At 41.6% G+C, this 18,854-nt stretch overlaps 1 protein-coding gene across 3 annotated transcripts in view; it reads right to left on the reverse strand.

Annotated features, from left to right (window-relative positions):
- The window catches only part of GABRA3 (gamma-aminobutyric acid type A receptor subunit alpha3), a 428,833-nt gene that overhangs the window by 72,231 nt on the left and 337,748 nt on the right, over positions 1–18,854 (reverse strand). For all 3 annotated transcript variants that reach the window (XM_066250025.1, XM_066250022.1, XM_066250023.1), the window contains exon 7: positions 17,789–17,932. In XM_066250025.1, coding sequence (XP_066106122.1) covers positions 17,789–17,932 — 144 coding nt within the window. The remainder of the gene's footprint in view (positions 1–17,788; positions 17,933–18,854) is intronic.

The raw sequence follows: 18,854 nt of genomic DNA on the forward strand, positions 1-18,854 counted from the left end.
TCCTTTGGAGGTCCACTTCTGTCTATATTCATGGGACACACTGGGGGAATTGGCAGTGATAAACCCCTTGGGGTTAGCTAAGTACAAGGTGGGCGATGGAACTTATAGCCATCGGTGCGCAGATTTGTCAGCCATACCATATTCCTGTTAGCAGTCTCTTCTGATCAAAGTCCAGTGATCTGGCCTTGCCTGTTCAGAAACCCAACCTCAAGAGCAGCCTGTAGCTCTGGCAACCACATAAGTATCTGTGGAGGCCTCTCCCAACAGGAGAGCTCTGGCCGAAAGCAAAACTCCAGCAGAGGCAGTGGGACAATCAAAAGGTTTACACTCTCTGGTGTCCTGATGAAGTCAAAAGACACCTTCTTGTGGTTAAAACCTACCATCTGCACAGCCTAATGGTGGTGGTGCACTCACCCACCAATCATGGCATTCATGGGAATCAAAAAGGTAGAGGTATTAAGCAAAAGGGGAAAAAAAACCTCAATAGACACAAGTAATAGTATGGTAATTACCAGAAGGAAAGGGGGTAGACAGGCGGTAGAAGAGGATAAATGGTAATGGAAGGAGACTTGACTTTGGGTGGTGAACAACATACAATATACAGATGATCATAGAATTTTACCCTTGAAAGTTATATAATTTTATTAACCAATGTCACCCAAAAAAATCCAATTTTTAAAAAATCCACTGGTCATGTGGCCTGGGAGCAGTAGCTCCTCTGTCTAGCAATAAGGCGATTCTTGCAGGTCAAAACCTGACTGCTGATGAGCATAGGGATGGCAATGACCCTTTCCACCAACATGGTGATCCCTGAAAACCAAAACCAGTTGGTTGCAAATCCTCAAAGTGCAACATCTCTTGTCAATGACAACACCCATATATCAACAAGGCAATCCCTTTGGGTCAAAACTGGAGGTGTATTTAAGTCAGGCATACAGGACATGTACTCTGGGCCCCAACTTCTAAAGGGCCACACCAAACCCCAATTTTACACTTTTTTCTAATGACACTAAGTTTGCTTTCATATGTGCAATTTTAACATTAATAGTACATAATATTTTTTATTTATTTAAAAATATGGTTAACATGTATTTTTATTTTCCTTTTCTCTCTCTTTTTTTTAAGGTGCTCAATATTTTCTTCTGCACCTGGGGCTTCAACCAATCTTAATCTGCCTCTGGTCAAAACCAACAAGTCATGCAGCCTGAGGGTGTGGAAGCCTCCCCTACCCTCTCTCAAGAGATTCCTGGAGATACAAAACCCTCCAGCTACATAGCCAGGGGGTAGCAAGTCCTCTCTCCACCTAAATGGTAACCCCTGAGGGTCAAGATCCAACAGCTGCACATCATGAGGGCGGGGATATCCCCACAGTCCTGCACAAGGCAATTTCTGGGAGTCAAAATCCTTGCCTGTGCAGCGGAGGGGTGGCAGCAACTCCTGCCTGCAGACATGGTGGACTTGCCTGCCAACAAGGCAATTCCTGGGAAACAAAAGTTGCTTTCACCCATCTTGAGGGCCACAGTGCCCTTGCCCACCAACAAAGTGATCCCTGGGGATCAAAACCCACTGGCTGTGCAGTTTGGGGGTGGTAACCTGCCACCAAGAAGGTGATCCCAAAATAACAAATCACACTGTCCATGCAGCCTGGATATAGCAGCTACTGGAGTCAAAGCTGCTGGCTATGCAGCCTGGGATGGTGACATCTCCCTACCTGGCCCACCCCCACCATCCAGAAAGTGATCCAAGAGTAACAAATCACTCTGACTGCATAGGCTGGGTGAAGAAACTCCAGGAATAAAACCTGCCAACTGTGTAGCTTGGGGGGGGGGGTGGTGACCCTGCTTTCCAACACAGTGACCACTGGGAGTCAAAATCCTCTGTCCATGTTGCCTAGGAGCAGCAAGATCACCAGCTGACCACTGATAAAGCAATTACTTGGAAAATTAACCTTACCAGACAAACGAGTGGAGCTGCTGCATACATGGCAACCACTGAGAGTCAAATCTGCCAGCCATGCAGCCTAGGGGTGGCAGCGACATATCTCCACAGGCATGGCAACCTCTCTCACCAACCTAGGGATCCCCTGGGTGTCAAGACCCCCTGGCCTAGTGCCCTTGAAGCTGCAACGCCACCACCCACAGCAGACAAGGCAATTCTCTTTGGAACAAAGCATGCTTGGACACACAACCTGGGGCAACAGTATACTCTCCTGCCAACAAGTTAACCCCTGGATGTCAAACCCAACAGCCAAGTAGTTTAGGGGCAGCAGCTATACTCTCTTTCCATACGGATACTTGGTCTGGGGTATAGTGACACCCTCCACCCCTGACTATTCACAAGGCAATCTCTGGGGAACAAATCCAGCTGTCTGCACACACAGTACTGTGATGTCCCTCTACTCCCCCACCCCATCCCCACACCCTGCACAAACAAGGCTATCCCTGGGGAACAAACCCAGCCAGCTGTGCAGCCTGTGGGTGGTAATGCCTGATGGATACATGAATTTACCAAAACTTCCAAACTACATTTTTGCTGTTCTGCTTGGCTATCTGACCCCCACCCTTACTGGACTATCACCCCTGAAACAGAAAAGTTCTAGGAAGCTGGTCAGCCACCCCGAGGAGAAGCATTCCAAGAAGACGATATCGTAAAACTACAGAAGGGAGCATACCAGAATTGCTGATGCAACACACACTTGCTCATAGCTCTCCCTTAACCTTATAAAAAATTTGCCTCAGGATCTGTTTGGTGGAGAAGTGCCCCAGCAGGTCTTTCTCCTCTAATAAAGCCTGCACACCTGGTGTTCGAGTGCCGTCTCATTCTTATATCTGGTGCTGAAACCCAGGACAGGGTACTAACTGCTTGGACGATCCCTCTTTGCCGTCCAAACTTACAACCAGGGAAGCAATGGGCAGCGGCAGCTCATCCTGGGCTTACTCCCTGATTCTGTTTGGATGTGTAATTGTAGGTTGATTGGCCAGCAGTCTAACCCTGTCCTGAACCCCTGCTGGACCAGGAAGGTAAGGAGTTTCTCCCTTCCCCTTCCCCAGTTGGCCTCTAAATTGCTCTCTAAAAACACCCCTTTCTGGTCAGACGGTCTTCTCTGACACGCCTCACATTTTGAGGGGTTTGACTTTCAGTCTCAGTGGACTGCACAGAAGACTAGGTGCCTAGCGAAACCTCTCCACTCTCTTGAACTTCTTGTCCTCGGAGCTCCCTGACAGGTGGTGACAACCTCTATCAGGGATGACTCCCCCGCACGGAGATTCTCTCCTCTTGGGACAGTGACAAAAGGTGGGGATGCCCCCTCTTGCTCAGCTGTCTCCACTATGGGCTCTTCAGAGTCTAAGCCTTCTGACCAGACCACTCTAGGATGTCTCATAAAAAACCTCACCAAACTCGGTCGGTCTCTCAGACCTCAAACCGAAGAAATTAATCTTCTTCTGTAACACTGCCAGTCTCAGTACAGACTAGACAATGACTCCCATTGGCCCGAAAACAAGACATTCGATTACAATATCCTAAGAGATCTTGACAATTTCTGCCACCGGACGGGAGGGGCATCAGAAATTCCTTACGTGCAGGCTTTCTTCTCCCTTCTCTCCTGTCCTTAATTTCTGTGCCTTCGCAGGCCGTTTTTGGCCAAAGAAACCTCACCTAAAACCTCTACTCCTAATCTTTCCTTCTCCGCAAACTCCCAACTCTCTCCTTCTCCTGCCTGACCCCTGGGGCACCCCTCTCTCGGGACCCCTCTCTAGTCCCTCACCAAATCTTTTTTGCTGGAGTCTCTTCCCTCCAGAAAGCCCCCTCCCTTCACTAAATCCTGTTTTCTCATTGATCAGTCTCTCTTTCTCCTCCCCTGCTGGCCGGGGGCCCCTCCCTTCACTGTGTTCTTCATCCCCTCCCCCCTCCTTAGAAGCTGTGGCTCTGGCTGCGGTGCCTGTCTCATCTTTGACCTCTCTTCCCTCCTTACAAACTGCAGTTCTGTCTGTCTCCTCTCCAACCCCTCTTCCCTCCTTACAAACTGTGTCTGTGCCTCTTTCCTCCTCACCCTCTCCCCTCTCCTCAGAGCTCTAAATCCTTTTGACTCCTCTGACCATGTGGCGCCACACCAGTACTTTAACCTCCTCCTCCTCCTCCTGCAGATTCTGACCCTCCTTCTTTCCATCCAGCTGCTCACACTGTCCATCCGTCTGCTTTCTCTCTTCCTCCCCTCTTTGCTGGCAACTCCCTGCCATCTCAAAAAACTTTAAAAAACAGAATTGTCTATTAAGCTTTGTAAGTAATCTGTCTTGTCTCTGTTTGTTAGAAAATATCTAGTATAATTTGAATTGGAACAAGTAAAGTGCGCTCATTTAAATTCCTTAATTCATAACTTTTATGTAAAGTCTTTGTTTAATGTGTAACTGTGTCTGTTTCTAAGGCCTTAAACCAATAATTACCTACCTCTTAAACCAGGCTTACACATCCCCATGGACTCTCCCTGCAATACCCCCACCCTTCCTGTTCGAAAACCTTCAGGGGCTTATGACCTTGTACAAGCCTTACACCTAATCAATGAGGCAGTAACTCCCCTCCACCCAGTAGTCCCTAATCTCTACAAGTTACTGTCACACATTTTCCAAACACCACTCACTTCATGATCCTAGACCTCAAGAATGCTTTCTTTACCATTCCTCTACACCAGGTGTCCCCAAACTACGGCCCATGGGCTGCATGCAGCCCCCTGAGGCCATTTATCTGGCCCCACACCGCACTTCCGGAAGGGTCACCTCTTTCATTGGTGGTCAGTGAGAGGAGCAATGTATGTGGTGGCCCTCCAACGGTCTGAGGGACAGTGAACTGGCCCTCTGTGTAAAAAGTTTGGGGACCCCTGCTTACTTTCTGTTTGCATTCACCTGGACTGATTTGAACACTAATGCAGCCCAGCAACTTATGTGGACTATCTTACCCCAGGGGATCAAAAACAGCCCACACCTGTTTAGGTAGGCATTAGCTCAGGTTTTAGCAGCATGCAATCTCAAAACTAGTTCTTTCTTACAATATGTAAATAACCTACTCCTCTGCAGCCCCTGCCTGCCTCAAGGAAACACACCACCACCCTTCTTAACTTCCTCGCTATGAAGGAATATCGTGTCTTCTCTGCTAAGGCTCTATTTCACTCTTAGTCTGTAGTCTATCTGGGCATTACCTTAATCCCCACCACCTGAAATTTCACCCTAGATCTAACTCAGACCCTCCACAGTCTCCAACCACCTACCACTGCAAATTAAATCTTTTGTTTCTTCAGTCTAATAGTCTTCTTTAAACATTGAATTCCCAATTTTGCTCTCTTAGTCAAGCCCCTCAGTGAAATCTTCTGAGCATGGCTTTTAAGGTCTATAATGTTCAAGGAAGTAACAGAAAAGGTAAATAAGGTCCAAAAGAAGTCAGGAAATACCAGCTTTTGGCTCCAGCACCCTAAAGGGTTTCATAGAATTCCATCAGGGCCCTACTTCAAGAGTAGAAAAAAGGTCATTGAACTGAAGCCTGCCAGGCTTCCCGACCCCATCAAGGGACACAGCTCTGCTGTGGAAAGAGGTACATGAGAAGGTAAGCTGCCCCCTTGCTCCATGGAGGGAGGGTTCAATCTCTTCTAGCCCTGCTCCAGCTACCTGTGACCTAACCTTGCCCAGCTTTCTGGGAATTGCCACTGAAGGCCCAGGGACATTGTTCATGAGCCTAAGGTATTTCTTCCAAATAGCAGATAAGCTAATCTCATTTCTTGTAAACATAAGGGCCATCTACTATGCCTCCCTTGAATATTTAAGTTTTTATTTATCCCTCAGAAGTCTCTACTGTGGGTATTGACAGTCTGATTTTGTTGCTTTATTTAATGTATAGAATCTCCTTTGTTCCTCTTGTCTCAATGCCCCAGGCCTATTATAGGCTGGGACCTGCTACTAATTCCAGCTAGAAGCAGTGGTCAGTAGGACTTTAACTTCAAAATGTAGAAATGTAACCACTCTTTCCCTAAGTACTTGCAGGATTTACAGGTTACTCAGCAAACTGTTCAAAGACTGTCCAAGAGATGCTTCCAGCATTACATCACCCAAGGACTGACTTTCATGTGGGCAGGTCCACACACCATGACCCTGACAACTCCTACTGCTACTAAGGGTGACTCTTTCCTCCACCCTGACCATCTGGAGCTCAGAAACAGAGAAACAAACTGACCCCTTGACCTTACATTCTCTATTCACCTCTCAACCTGCCTTAACCAATCAGGTGCTTTCTACTCGTGTGGGACCACAAGTATAAGTATCTCCCTACTAATTGAACAAAAACCTGTACCCTAATCTACCTCACCCCAAATATCAACCTAATCCCACCCCATGAGCCTCTTTCAGTTCCTAGTACACTACCTGTCAATCTAAGAATCAAACAAGCTGTATAGGTAATCTCTCTTCTTGTTGCTTTAGGAATCTCTACAAAAGTAAGCCTAGGGACAGGGGGACTGGCCACTTCCCTGTCTTATTCCTACTCTCTCTCTCTCTCTCTCTCTCTCTCTCTCTCTCTCATGCCCTGCGAATTCGTAAACATGGAATCAGTGGTTTCACACAAACTGGGGGTCTTCATTATTGCCTTTTATTAGTCCACTCACTCTCCTATTTATTTTTCTAACTTTAAAACCATGCCTTTTACATTTTTTCACTAGTTTCTTACAGAAATGCATGCAGACCTTCACCAATCAGAAAATTGAAAAAATCTACCTAACCCTACACACCAACACTGAAATCTACGAAACAGAAAAATCTGAAACCCTTTATCAGCAAACCTCCTAAATCCTATGTTTCAATCCCTACAGGTACCCTAACCCTAGAGCTCTCCCATATCCCTGAAGAACTAGGAGAATGAATAGCATTCACCTCTGAATGCTTCTCAATCTTTTTATCCTTCACATAGTAAGGGGACAAGACTGCTGGGTCTTCTTGGCTGAAGAAGAGCCTACAAATGGACATGAATCATTTATTTTAAAGCAAACTAACTGCTCTCTCCAGGGCTGCCAGGAAAAAAAAATCTCTACCTTTACCATGGAAGAACTTTCACCCCCCTCTATACAACCCTCCTTATCTCTGCATTCCTGATCTCCAAATACTTACCCCCTTCTTCATCAAATTCCTACAGGCCTGGATGAGAGTAATCTCCAGGATTGCCTACAATCAAATGCTTTTGCAACCCCTACTCCAACTGCCCCAGGGAGAGGTCCACGAAGAAGGCCCCAATAGGGATAACAACAGGAAGTAGTTCCAGAAGATGGCTGATCTGAGACAAACCTCCTTCCTGGACCTCATACCCCCTTATTTTTCTTTTTTCTTTTTTTTGTTTCTTCCCCTCACCTCTTTTTCTTTTATCATACCACAGAGTTGAGAAATGATGGGTACATGAATTTACCAAAACTTCCAAACTGCCCTTTTGCTGTTCTGCTTGGATATCTGACCCCACTCTTACTGAACTATCACCCCTGAAACAGAAAAGTTCTGGAAAGCTGGTCAGCCACCCCGAGGAGAAGTGTTCCAAGAAGCCGATATTGTAAAACTACAGAAGGGAGCATACCAGAATTGCTGACATAACACACACTTGCTCAAAGCTCTCCCTTAACCCTATAAAAATTTGCCTCAGAATCTGTTTGGGTGCACTTCTCCAGGAGGAGTGCCCCAGCAGGTCTTTCTCCTCTAATAAAGCCTGCACACCTGGTGTTCGAGTGCCATCTCATTCTTACAATGTCCCCATCCTCCAACCAGATATCCTTTGGGAATCAAAACGTGTGGGCAGCATAGCCTGGGATAACCCCTGGGAGTCAGAACCCTCAGGCAACAGTACTCTCATTCACCAAAACAGCCCAAGGCCAGGCAGTTGTGTGCCCTGAGGCTTTTCCATTAAGAGAAATGTAGAGCATGCCAGAGTTAACTTATGGTCCAAAGTAGCTAGAGTGATAAGGGTGCCCAAAAGCTTAAAACAACTAATCCCTCATCCAACAGAAAACATAGAAATAGCCAACAGATACACGAAAAGATACTCAGTAATCACTGATCCTCAGAGAAATGTAAACCAAAACTTAAATGACATCACACCTAACACTCCCTAGTGACCCTGCTGAACAATGGAACATCCATGGCTCACTGAACTGTGAAGGAATAGAAAATGTGAACATATCAATATCATATAATGTGATATAATCAGTAATTAACACTTAATGAATTAAAGACTTAAATGTAAGATCTGAAACCATAAAACTAGAAGAAATATAGGAAAGAATCATTGGTCCTGACAATGAACTTATCTGAGGCATAGATGAGATTCCTCATAAGAGTGTACCACCCCCTATCATGAAGCAGTCAAGGGTGTGGGAGGTTCTTAAAAATATTTAAAAATAAAACTGCAATACAATCCAGCAATCTCTCTCCTAGGCATATACACAAAGGAAATAAAATCAATGCAGTATCTAGAAGAGATATATGCACTCCTGTGTTCATTGCAGTACTACTCAGAATATTCAAGACATGGAAACCTAAATGCCTATCAACAGATGACTAGATTTAAAAAAATGTGATTCTACACACACACACACACACACACACACACACACACACACACTGGAGTATTATGTAGCCATAAAAAGTCCTGCTAGTTTTGAACACATTAGTGAATCTGGAAGACATTATGCTAAGTGAATTAAGCCTGGCAGAGAGACAAAAACTGCATAATTTTATTAGTACATGGAATCTAAAAAGTTGTACTCGTACAAGGAATAGAATGGTCGTTTCCAGGGGCTGAAGGGTAGATGAAATGAGGAGATTTTGATCAAAAAGTACACTAGAATACTACTCAGCCATAAGAAATGATGACATGCTGTCATTTGTGACAACATGGATGGATCTTGAAAACATTATACTGAGTGAAAAGAGTAAAAATTAGAATAAGCTAAAAACTGTATGATTTCACACATAAGTGGTATTACAAAACTGAGACTCATGGACATATATAAGAACACAATGGTTACCGGGGGAAGGGGATGTGAGGGAGGAGATGGGGAAGAGGAAGGGGGGAAGGGCATAAAGAGGGACACATACAAGGTAACAGAAAATGATTTGAATTTTGGTGATGGTTATACAACATGATCAACTGTTCAAATACTAGAGAAATGTTTACCTGAAACCTATGTACTCTTGTGGATCAATGTCACCCTGTTAAATTTAATTTTCTAAATTAAAAAAAGAAAAGAATTATAAATTTTTGGTTTTTAAGATGAATAAATGGTGAGTATCTAATGTACAGCATGATGACTATAGTTAATAATACTGTATTATATACTTGAAATTTTCTGAGTTGATCTTATGCTCTCAGCATACATGCACACAAAAGATAACTGTGAGGTGATGAATATATCAATTTACTGGGTTGTTGTAATCATTTCATAATGTATGCATATATCATCACACTGTAAACCTTAAAGGTGTACAGTTTTATTTTTTCACTTACACCTTAATAAAGTTGGGAGGGGCAGAGGCAAAAAGTCTTTAGGACTGAAGCCTTTTACCCAGTTGAAAGATTTCTCATTTCTGTTTTGGTACTGCAGAATGTCAGAGTCCATTGTTGACTAGACAAAGGGACAAAGGAAAGCTACCTTAGTACATTCACAGGTATTCATAGCCTAAATATGTTCTGGGGGAGGGGTGGATTACAAGTGGATATTTAGAAAGTTTAGCAAATAAACTTGTTGCATCAATTAACAGAATAGGTTCTGTTAAATAAAACTCCAATATTTTGTATCTCTGCATTTTCTCTGCCAAAATGTGAATTAAAGCTTTGATCAGAGTAGATGCTTTATAAGCTCCGTATCCCAGTGGTTTTCAACTGCTGGTCTGAGGACCAGTGCCAGTTTGCTAGAAATTTTGTGCTAGTCCACAAAAGAGTTAACCATCCTAATGTTGCATGAAGATTATAGAACCAATGAGTTTAGTTAATTCGTTTATGTTCAGGGTGATTGTCACTTATTGGCTTGTATCATCAGTGAAAATACCATTGAGTTGCCTTAGATATCTTTGGAACTTGTAGTCTCATTTGAATAACCTTTTGTACCATGTGGAGCATTTATAAATCATGTGCAATAGGCAAAAAGCATCTGGACACCCTTATGATTCAATGCATTGTACAGGTGCAGTTTAGAAATTGAGGACCAGCTACACTGTGTTGCACTGTTGTGCAATGTTGTAAAGTAACGTTTAGCCAGGTTTACGTAGAGACACCAAGTCCAAATGAATTTTTAAGGAGTTTTATTAAAAGTAAGAGATTTATTAATATGCCGGCCGCATATGACTAACATGGGGGCAAAGCTAACCCAAATAGTGCAGTGTGGCATATAGCCCTGAGGCAGGTTATATACCTTTGATCATATTGGCCTGAAAAGGAGGGGATGGAATGACATAATCATTATTAAGCTTATAATATTCGTCTATAGGATATATAAAAAACATTTCCACATATTAAAACTTATAAGGTAACACAATAGCGAAAAATGTTGTTTTTTATATTAAAAGACATTTCCAAATCTTTCAGTGTTTATTTGCTAGAAGTATATAGATTAACTATACCTCTCAAGAGAGGAAGTGGAAGCCTACATGGTGCCAGGGAATAAGCGTTTGTGAATGGCCCATTAAAGAAAGAAAGAAAGGGAAAGGAAAAGGGCTCGCTTGATCTTTCTTCCCTTCCCCTGCACCTGGCTAGGTGTTTATCCTTTTTCTCACAGGTGTGGGGGGAGGAAGGAAATCCAAGTTCCTTCTCCACTTCTCAAAACCCAGCACAAAATCTCTCTATTTACAACACAATGCTGTTGTCCATCCTGAGCTGGTTTAAATCACACACAAGTATAGAAATCATATTTACAAAATTTCTCTGTATGCTTAGCCCAAATTATAAAATGCCCTTTAAGCTTTCTAGTAAAAGGGGGTTTTCTATACAGTATGTCTCTGCAAGCCAGGAAATTTTCACATTTCTCTCCCCTCACTCCCTACAGAAAGGAGAGGACAGGAAACTTGACTTTCTTTCTTGAAGTTAATATTAATATTAATTTTTCTATTCTTTGGTACCTTACCACAGTGTGGTACAATAAAACTTTATTCTCTGTGTTTTTCTGTTCATGGCCAGCTAGGTCACCGATTCATAAGTGTAAAATGTTTGAAAACCACTGCCCTATCTTATTTCTACCCTTGTGTTTCAGCTTATTAAGCCTTTTTTTAATGAGAGAAAGGCAGGAAGGTGGGGGAGTAGGAGAGATGAGAAGCATCAACTCATATTTGCTTCACTTTACTTGTTCATTGATTGCTACTCATACATCCCTTGATGGGGGGCAGTTCAAGCCAAGTCAGTGACCCCTTGCTCAATCCAGTGACCTTGGGGCTTCAAGCCACTGACCTTGGAATCATGTCGATGATCTTACATTCAAGGGAGCAACCCCACACTCAAACCAGCACTCAACCTGAAGGGAAGGTGTATTAGCTGGCAACCTCGGAGTTTGGAACCAGGGCCCTCAGTGTACTGGCCAAGATTCAGTACACTGTGCTACCACTGGTCAGGCATTAAGCTTACTAAGTACCATCTGTATTGTATGTAAAATATAAAGAGTACACTATAAAATGTGCAATATCAAAGGTACAAATATCAAGGGCACAACAATATAAAATATATAACATCTATATTCAAAAATTAATTAAGATTATTCATCTATGAATGAGAAATGAAGAAGAGCTTAGTCAATTAAGGCTTTACATAACTTCATATATTTTCATAAAGTGAATCATAATATTTCTCCTGTTCTTACCTCCACTGTTGCTTCTCTCTGTGTGTCTTATAAAGGATGATTCTTTAAGTGGTTTGGGGAATTTTCTCTTGCCTTTGCATTACATCCTACTGTGTTCCATCTGTGTTAAGTGTGAAATTCTTGAGAATACAATGTAAAACACATTCACAGTATAGCCAGTTTCTAAGCTTGTGATCTTTACCTTGTCTCCTGTATTATTTTAATCCTCATCTCTCTGACTTCTCTTTGTGTATCCTTCACTATCTTTTATTCTGCTTTGTTTTTACTTATCTATGCCATGTGTCTAAAGAAATAACATATATAATGACAGTAATATACTTATTCTAACAAATGGTCAAATTTCTAAAAAAGATGGAAAAATAAGATCATATATCCAAATTCTCCTCTTAGAAAATTAATGCAATCATTTTCCAAATGAGGGAAAATGGAATCAGTACTGAAATAAAGAGTGGTTTAAACAATGAGCCACAGATTTTGAGGAATTTAATTCATTTATTTAAAATATGTTTGAATCTGGCATAAAGAGCAGGAGCCCTCTGCTTAGAATTATTACATACTGAGGACTGACAACTTTCAGAGAGAAAGAAAGCCACTCACACAAAACAGAACTTCCATAGGTGTTTCCCTGGCCAAGCTTCCCATTAATATGTTGTACCCCATTAACATATATGGTGTAGCATATTCAGAATTCAGAAAGTAATATCCATAATATATAATGACATAAAAACAATATACATGTATGTGATGTAATAATATTTATATGGTACTTAAATCAAAGGGTATAGAGCAAAGTTTACCTCTCATAGCTGCCCTAAACCACCTATTTCATTTCTCCCTCCTTTAACTATAATTAACAGCTTCTTGTGTATATTTTTAGAAATATTATCCCTATATGAATATATACTCCTATACTCTTCAGTGTTTGTACTTTGCTTTTTCTCACTGAAGCATAATTCCTGCAGATATTCCTAATAAACAGTACAAAACTTCATTACTTCTTACAGCTGCATGGAATTGAATTGTGAGAATGCATTTTAATATATTAAATCACATTTTTACTGATGTACATGGTATCATGCTTTTAAACTAATTTGAGACGTAATCTAATTATATCTGCAATGACCCTTTTCTCAAATAAGGTCATATTCTGAGGTACAGGGTGTCAGAACTTCAACATATAAGAGAAAATAACTCAACCTGTAATGCATACATTTCAAAGAGTGAAGAGAAATTGGCATGCTCATACACTATTAAAGGGATTGTGAATTGTATAACCTTTAGAATGACAATTTGTCAATATTCATTAACATTTTTTTTTACTGTGTCTACTTTCTGAAATAGTAATCTTGATACTCTATTTCTATTCTAGGGAGATAAATACAGAAATAAACTGATATATGGCAAAAAAAGGTCTACATGGTGTTGATTATAGCATTAAAACACAGATAATAATAGTAGGTGATTGGCTAAATAAATTATTCATATGTATAAAGGTCATAAAAAACAAAAATATTATTTTACTGAGTTTCACAATGAAATGCTACACTTCCCAGTGATAACAACACTTATCACATCATTGTCAAGAATGCTGTGGCCTTGGTGGAAGGCTTTAATTTTTTTTTAAATGTAAAGTAACTAAAACTGGTAATAGTTAATGTATGTCCATTAGAATTATTAAAACATTTCTTTTTATAACTAACTAACAATAAATTACAAGTATTGGTGAGAATGTGGGGAAAAAGAAACCCTTCTGCTCTGTTGGTGGGAATATAAATTGGTGAAACCACTATGTAAAATAATACGAGTTCTTCCAAAAATTGAAAATAGAACAACCATATGATGCAGCAATTCCACTTATGGGTATTTATCCAAAGAAAAAAATCACTAATACAAAAAGATATATGTACTCCCATGATCACTAAAACACTATTTACAGTAGCCAAAATAAGGAGGCATCATAAGTGTCCATGGACAGACAAATGGCTAAAGAAGATGTAGTACATATATTCAATGGTATTCAGCCATAAAGAGAAGAAAGTCTTGCCATTTGCTGCAACATGGGTGTATCTTCAGGGTATTACATTAAGTAAAAGAAGTAATAGAGACAAAGACAAATATTGTATAATCTCACTTATCTGTAGAGTCTAAAACAAAATACAAACAAACAAAAAACCAAGCTCATAGATAAAGAAAAGATTGATTGCTTATTTGAAGTTGCTAAGAGAGTAAATCTTAAAATTTTTCAGCATAAGAAAAAGTTTGTAACTATGTATAGTGATGGATGTTAACTAGACTTACTATGACAATCATGGCATAACTAGACATACTATGGTAATGTATACACATATCAAATCACCATGATATCTGAAACTAATATGTTATGTCAATTAAATCTCTATTAAAATACTACTAACTTGTGTTCATATTTTATTTGGACCTCATATTTATCAATAAGAAAACATACTTAGGCCCTGGCCGGTTGGCTCAGCAGTAGAGCGTCGGCCTGGCGTGCGGGGGACCCGGGTTCGATTCCCGGCCAGGGCACATAGGAGAAGTGCCCATTTGCTTCTCCACCCCCCTCCTTCCTCTCTGTCTCTCTCTTCCCTTCCCACAGCCAAGGCTCCATTGGAGCAAAGATGGCCCGGGTGCTGGGGATGGCTCCTTGGCTTCTGCCCCAGGCGCTAGAGTGGCTCTGGTCGCGGCAGAGCAGCCCCCCAGAGGGGCGGAGCATCGCCCCCTGGTGGGCAGAGCATCGCCCCTGGTGCGTGTGCCAGGTGGATTCTGGTCGGGCGCATGCGGGAGTCTGTCTGACTGTTTCTCCCCATTTCCAGCTTAAGAAAAATACAAAAAAAAAAAAAACAACCAAAAAAAAACATACTTATACTATACAATTAAATAAAAAATAACATAAAAGAGTATCAATAGTATGGCTCAATTTATGTAAAAAATGCAAAAGGAAACAAAATGTACAATAATCAGTTAATGTACCAAGATATTCAAAGAATATTTTTTCTAGATGGTGGAATTAAAGAATATTTCCATTTTTATTTTTGACCCCTCTGTATTTCTAATTTTTTTTATCATGCATGTGTATTGCCTGTGTGATAAAGACTAAACAAATAATATTTTAAGCAAATGAAATGGGATCTGGGGCTCCTTGAATAACTAGGGATGGGTCTTAAAACTGATACTAACTGAGCAGTACCAAGGACAGATTGGATGTGAGGAAAGAGTATGGATGCAGCTGCAGTGGCCCTGGAAATTCTCTCCCTCTTGCCAGGTGGACATCCCAGGGGTTGGTGGGAGGGAGGACAGACAATGCCCTGGAAATCTAAGGGCCCCCTATGCTGTGCCACACTATACAGCATCTTGCCTCTGGCACAAGTAGCCTCGGTCAGAAGCCTCAGTTCCCTGCTCACAATCTTGGAGGTGGGGGGGTGGTGTGTTTAGGGCAGGGGTCCCCAAACTACAGCCCGAGGGCCGCATGTGGCCCCCTGAGGCCATTTATCTGGCCCCCACCGCACTTCCGGAAGGGGCACCTCTTTCACTGGTTGTCAGTGAGAAGAGCACAGGATGCATCCTCCTCCTGTGCTCCTGGAGTACTGTATGTGGTGGCGACGCAAAGCGCAGCGTCGCTCATGTACAGTACTACTTCCAGTGACACGGGATGCACGTGTCATGTCTCCAGAAGCACGTCATTTCACTTGTTATAGCTAGCAGTGACAAATATGGAACCGGACATTGACCATCTCATTAGCCAAAAGCAGGCCCATAGTTCCCATTGAAATACTGGTCAGTTTGTTGATTTAAATTTACTTGTTCTTATTTTAAATATTGCATTTGTTCCCGTTTTGTTTTTGTTTTTTACTTTAAAATAAGATATATGCAGTGTGCATAGGGATTTGTTCATAGTTTTTTTATAGTCCGGCCCTCCAATGGTCTGAGGGACAGTGAACTGGCCCCCTGTGTAAAAAGTTTGGGGACCCTTGGTTTAGCATCTGATCTCAGTCAGGAGGTTACAGCAGCAGCTGCCAGAGCAGTATAATACAGATGCACCCCTGAGATCAAAAGGCCACAAAGGCAAGGGGCATGGTAGGAAATTAAGGACAGTAGGACATAAGGAGTGCACTTTGCAAATGCTGAAGACAGCGCCCCATCTCCCCATCCTCAGGCCTCTCCCCTCCCACAGTCCTCACTTCACTTCCTTACACCTTGCCCTCCTACCCAGGCTGTCTAGCACTGTTCCCAGGGAGAAGGAGATCAGAAGGGTGGGGGAAGAGGTGCTTTGAGCCCGGATGTTGGCAGTGATGGAGCAAGAAGACCCAGGTACCAGGATGGGGCTCTTGGCCCTGCCCTTCCATGGAGCTCTGGGACATGGATTGCGAGCAAGCTAATAAGGCAGGTACCCAGTCCAGGGGTCAGGATGTACAAGCTCAGCTGTAGGTCTGCAACCAGCAAGCAGTAAGTGTACTGTCATCTCCACTTCACCTTGAGCAAGGGAGCCCAGACAGGTTGGGTAACTGGCCTTAGGCTGCACTTCCAACACTTCCAGAGGGTGGAGGGTGCAGCCAGATTCCGAGCTGCAGCTACGCAGTAACCCTGCTGACTCCATACTGCATGTCTTAAAGTGCTCCTTGGAGCAAAGTGCCATGGTGTTGGTGGCCCAAGTACATCCTCCCCAACACTGACACCTGTATACTTCCTCCAAAGCAGGGCACTTGGAATCTGCCTCTGACTTGCACCTTCTGGAGGGAAGGAACTCATTAACTCAGGCCAGCCACATACACAGTGTCTCTCTGGCTGCTTAGACTGGTCCAGGTACTACTGACTCCATATACCCCAGAATCCCCTCTGAGGAGGGCAGCCCACATATCGAAGGCCCAGACTTTCTATCTCCTCTAGTTTCTCCACCAGGTCATGCTTTCACATACCTCTGGCCTTTTAAAAACACTGCATTGTCTTTATCAAGAATAGCCTTTCCCCATACTAAATTCCAAATCTCTAAATCCTGTTGTCCTTTAAATCCATTTTAAATACTGATTTTTTTAAGTACCCTCCTCTGGCCCAGGGATAGAAGAGAATATGTCATAGACAAAATGACATACTGTAGCATTATAATGACAAGGAACAGCAGCATCCAGATTATGAAATAAAAGGACAAGAGTAACCCACTTCATTTATAATTATAAATTCAGAGATCTTACACAGAGACATTGTTGAAAGCTCCCATCCCTTCATGGTAAAAAATATTGTAAGATATGTGGGCCCCAAGATATACTTTATTTTGCCAAATACCCTAAAATTATGTAGGAATGAAGATGTCTCCTTCCTCAGGCCCCTGTGTTTTATCAATTTTTAAATAGACAGGACTTAAGGCAACAGAACACATTTCTATGTTCTATTTTTCTATTTATCAGTATCCGAGGATTAGCCATTGATCGAACCTGGCAAGGTTTGCAAGATAGACTTGTTTCTCTGAGAGAGATAATTTACTTAAGAAAATAATTTCATGGCTTATCTTTGGACAGTCTGTATATATATCTAGATATTCTTAATGTTATTAATTTTTCACCTCAGCATAGTGGGTCAGTTCAGCTCTCCCACCATCGTGGTTTCCCACTGCCTTCTCTTCTGCTAGAGTCCAGTTCTAATTCCTTCTAACCCACTCCCCAAGAGACAGCAGGGTATGGTGACTAAATGCTTGGGCTTGGGAACCAGTCTGCCCAGAGTTCAGAGCTTGGCTCTGACTTTATATAACTGTGACATGGGACACATTACTGAATATCTCTATGACTCAGTTTTCTTATGATAATAGTAGCTACATTACAAGACTATTTTGAGGATTACACAAGTTATTATAAGCACTTAGAACAGTGACTGTTTTGTGGTACAAGCTAAAAAAATATGCTTGTTAAATAAAATAAATACCTGTACTAGAGCGGATTATCTCTGTCCCAACAACATGGCCCAGCAGGTCATACTGATTCAGGCGAGAGCCATCCTGTGCTACTTCCACAGATTTGTTCTTCCCAAGAGTCCAAGAATAAACCACTTCAGCTGTTGTATAGGCATCTAAGGCAGAAAAGGGGCAAGAAGGAGAAGTCAAAGGGAAAGAAAAATGATTATCCTTGATACTAAACTTGCATGAGATAAAAAGAATTATTTAGAAAATTAAATTTAAGAGGGTGACATTGATCAGTACAAGTACATAGGTTTCAGATAAACATTTCTATAGCATTTAAACTGTTAATTGTATTGTGTACCCATCATCCCAAATCAAATCATTTTCTGTTGCCTTGTATTTGTCCCTTTTTACATCCTTCCTCCATTCCTTCCCCCAAATCCCTCTCCTCCACGTCCCCTTTCTCCTGGTAACCACTTCACTTTTATCTACAAATTCCATACCAAAAAAGTTCTGGGTAGGTGTACTAACTTCAACTGAAGAACCTTTACCCATCCATCTAATAAACAATTATTGTATAACTAATACAGTTAATGCTGGCTACACAAAAATAAAACCAAATTGATCTATTTCTGCAAAATGGTCTCTTCCTTATGGTCTTTAGAATTTCCAATAAATAATTAAACTTTTTCTTCTCTTGGAGTATAGAGAGAAGGGACAAGGGGAGGAATAGATAAAATATTAACTAATATAGTTGTCACAAGTTCAAATGCTTATAGGAGCTAAAGAGTTACCATAAGTGAGAAAATCAGGCTAGCTGTAAGAAAAATTAATTTTCAGAAATATAACAAATTTTATTTAACCCTTTGAGTAATATGAACACTTATGTACATCCTTGTGCCTCCTGACCATCCAGAGTAAGATCGATTTATTTTTAAAATGTGTAAGGCAACATTAAAAAAGGCAAATGTATGTTCTTCTGTTACTATGAATTGGTTATCAAACAAACATGACTTTAAGTTAATAAAACTGTAACTGTAACTAATTTCATTTTTTGAAAAAAATCTCACTCCCAGTAATCAGTGAGCATGA

Source organism: Saccopteryx bilineata, chromosome X, assembly GCF_036850765.1.
Source record: "Saccopteryx bilineata isolate mSacBil1 chromosome X, mSacBil1_pri_phased_curated, whole genome shotgun sequence".
NCBI classification, from domain to species: Eukaryota; Metazoa; Chordata; class Mammalia; order Chiroptera; family Emballonuridae; genus Saccopteryx; species Saccopteryx bilineata.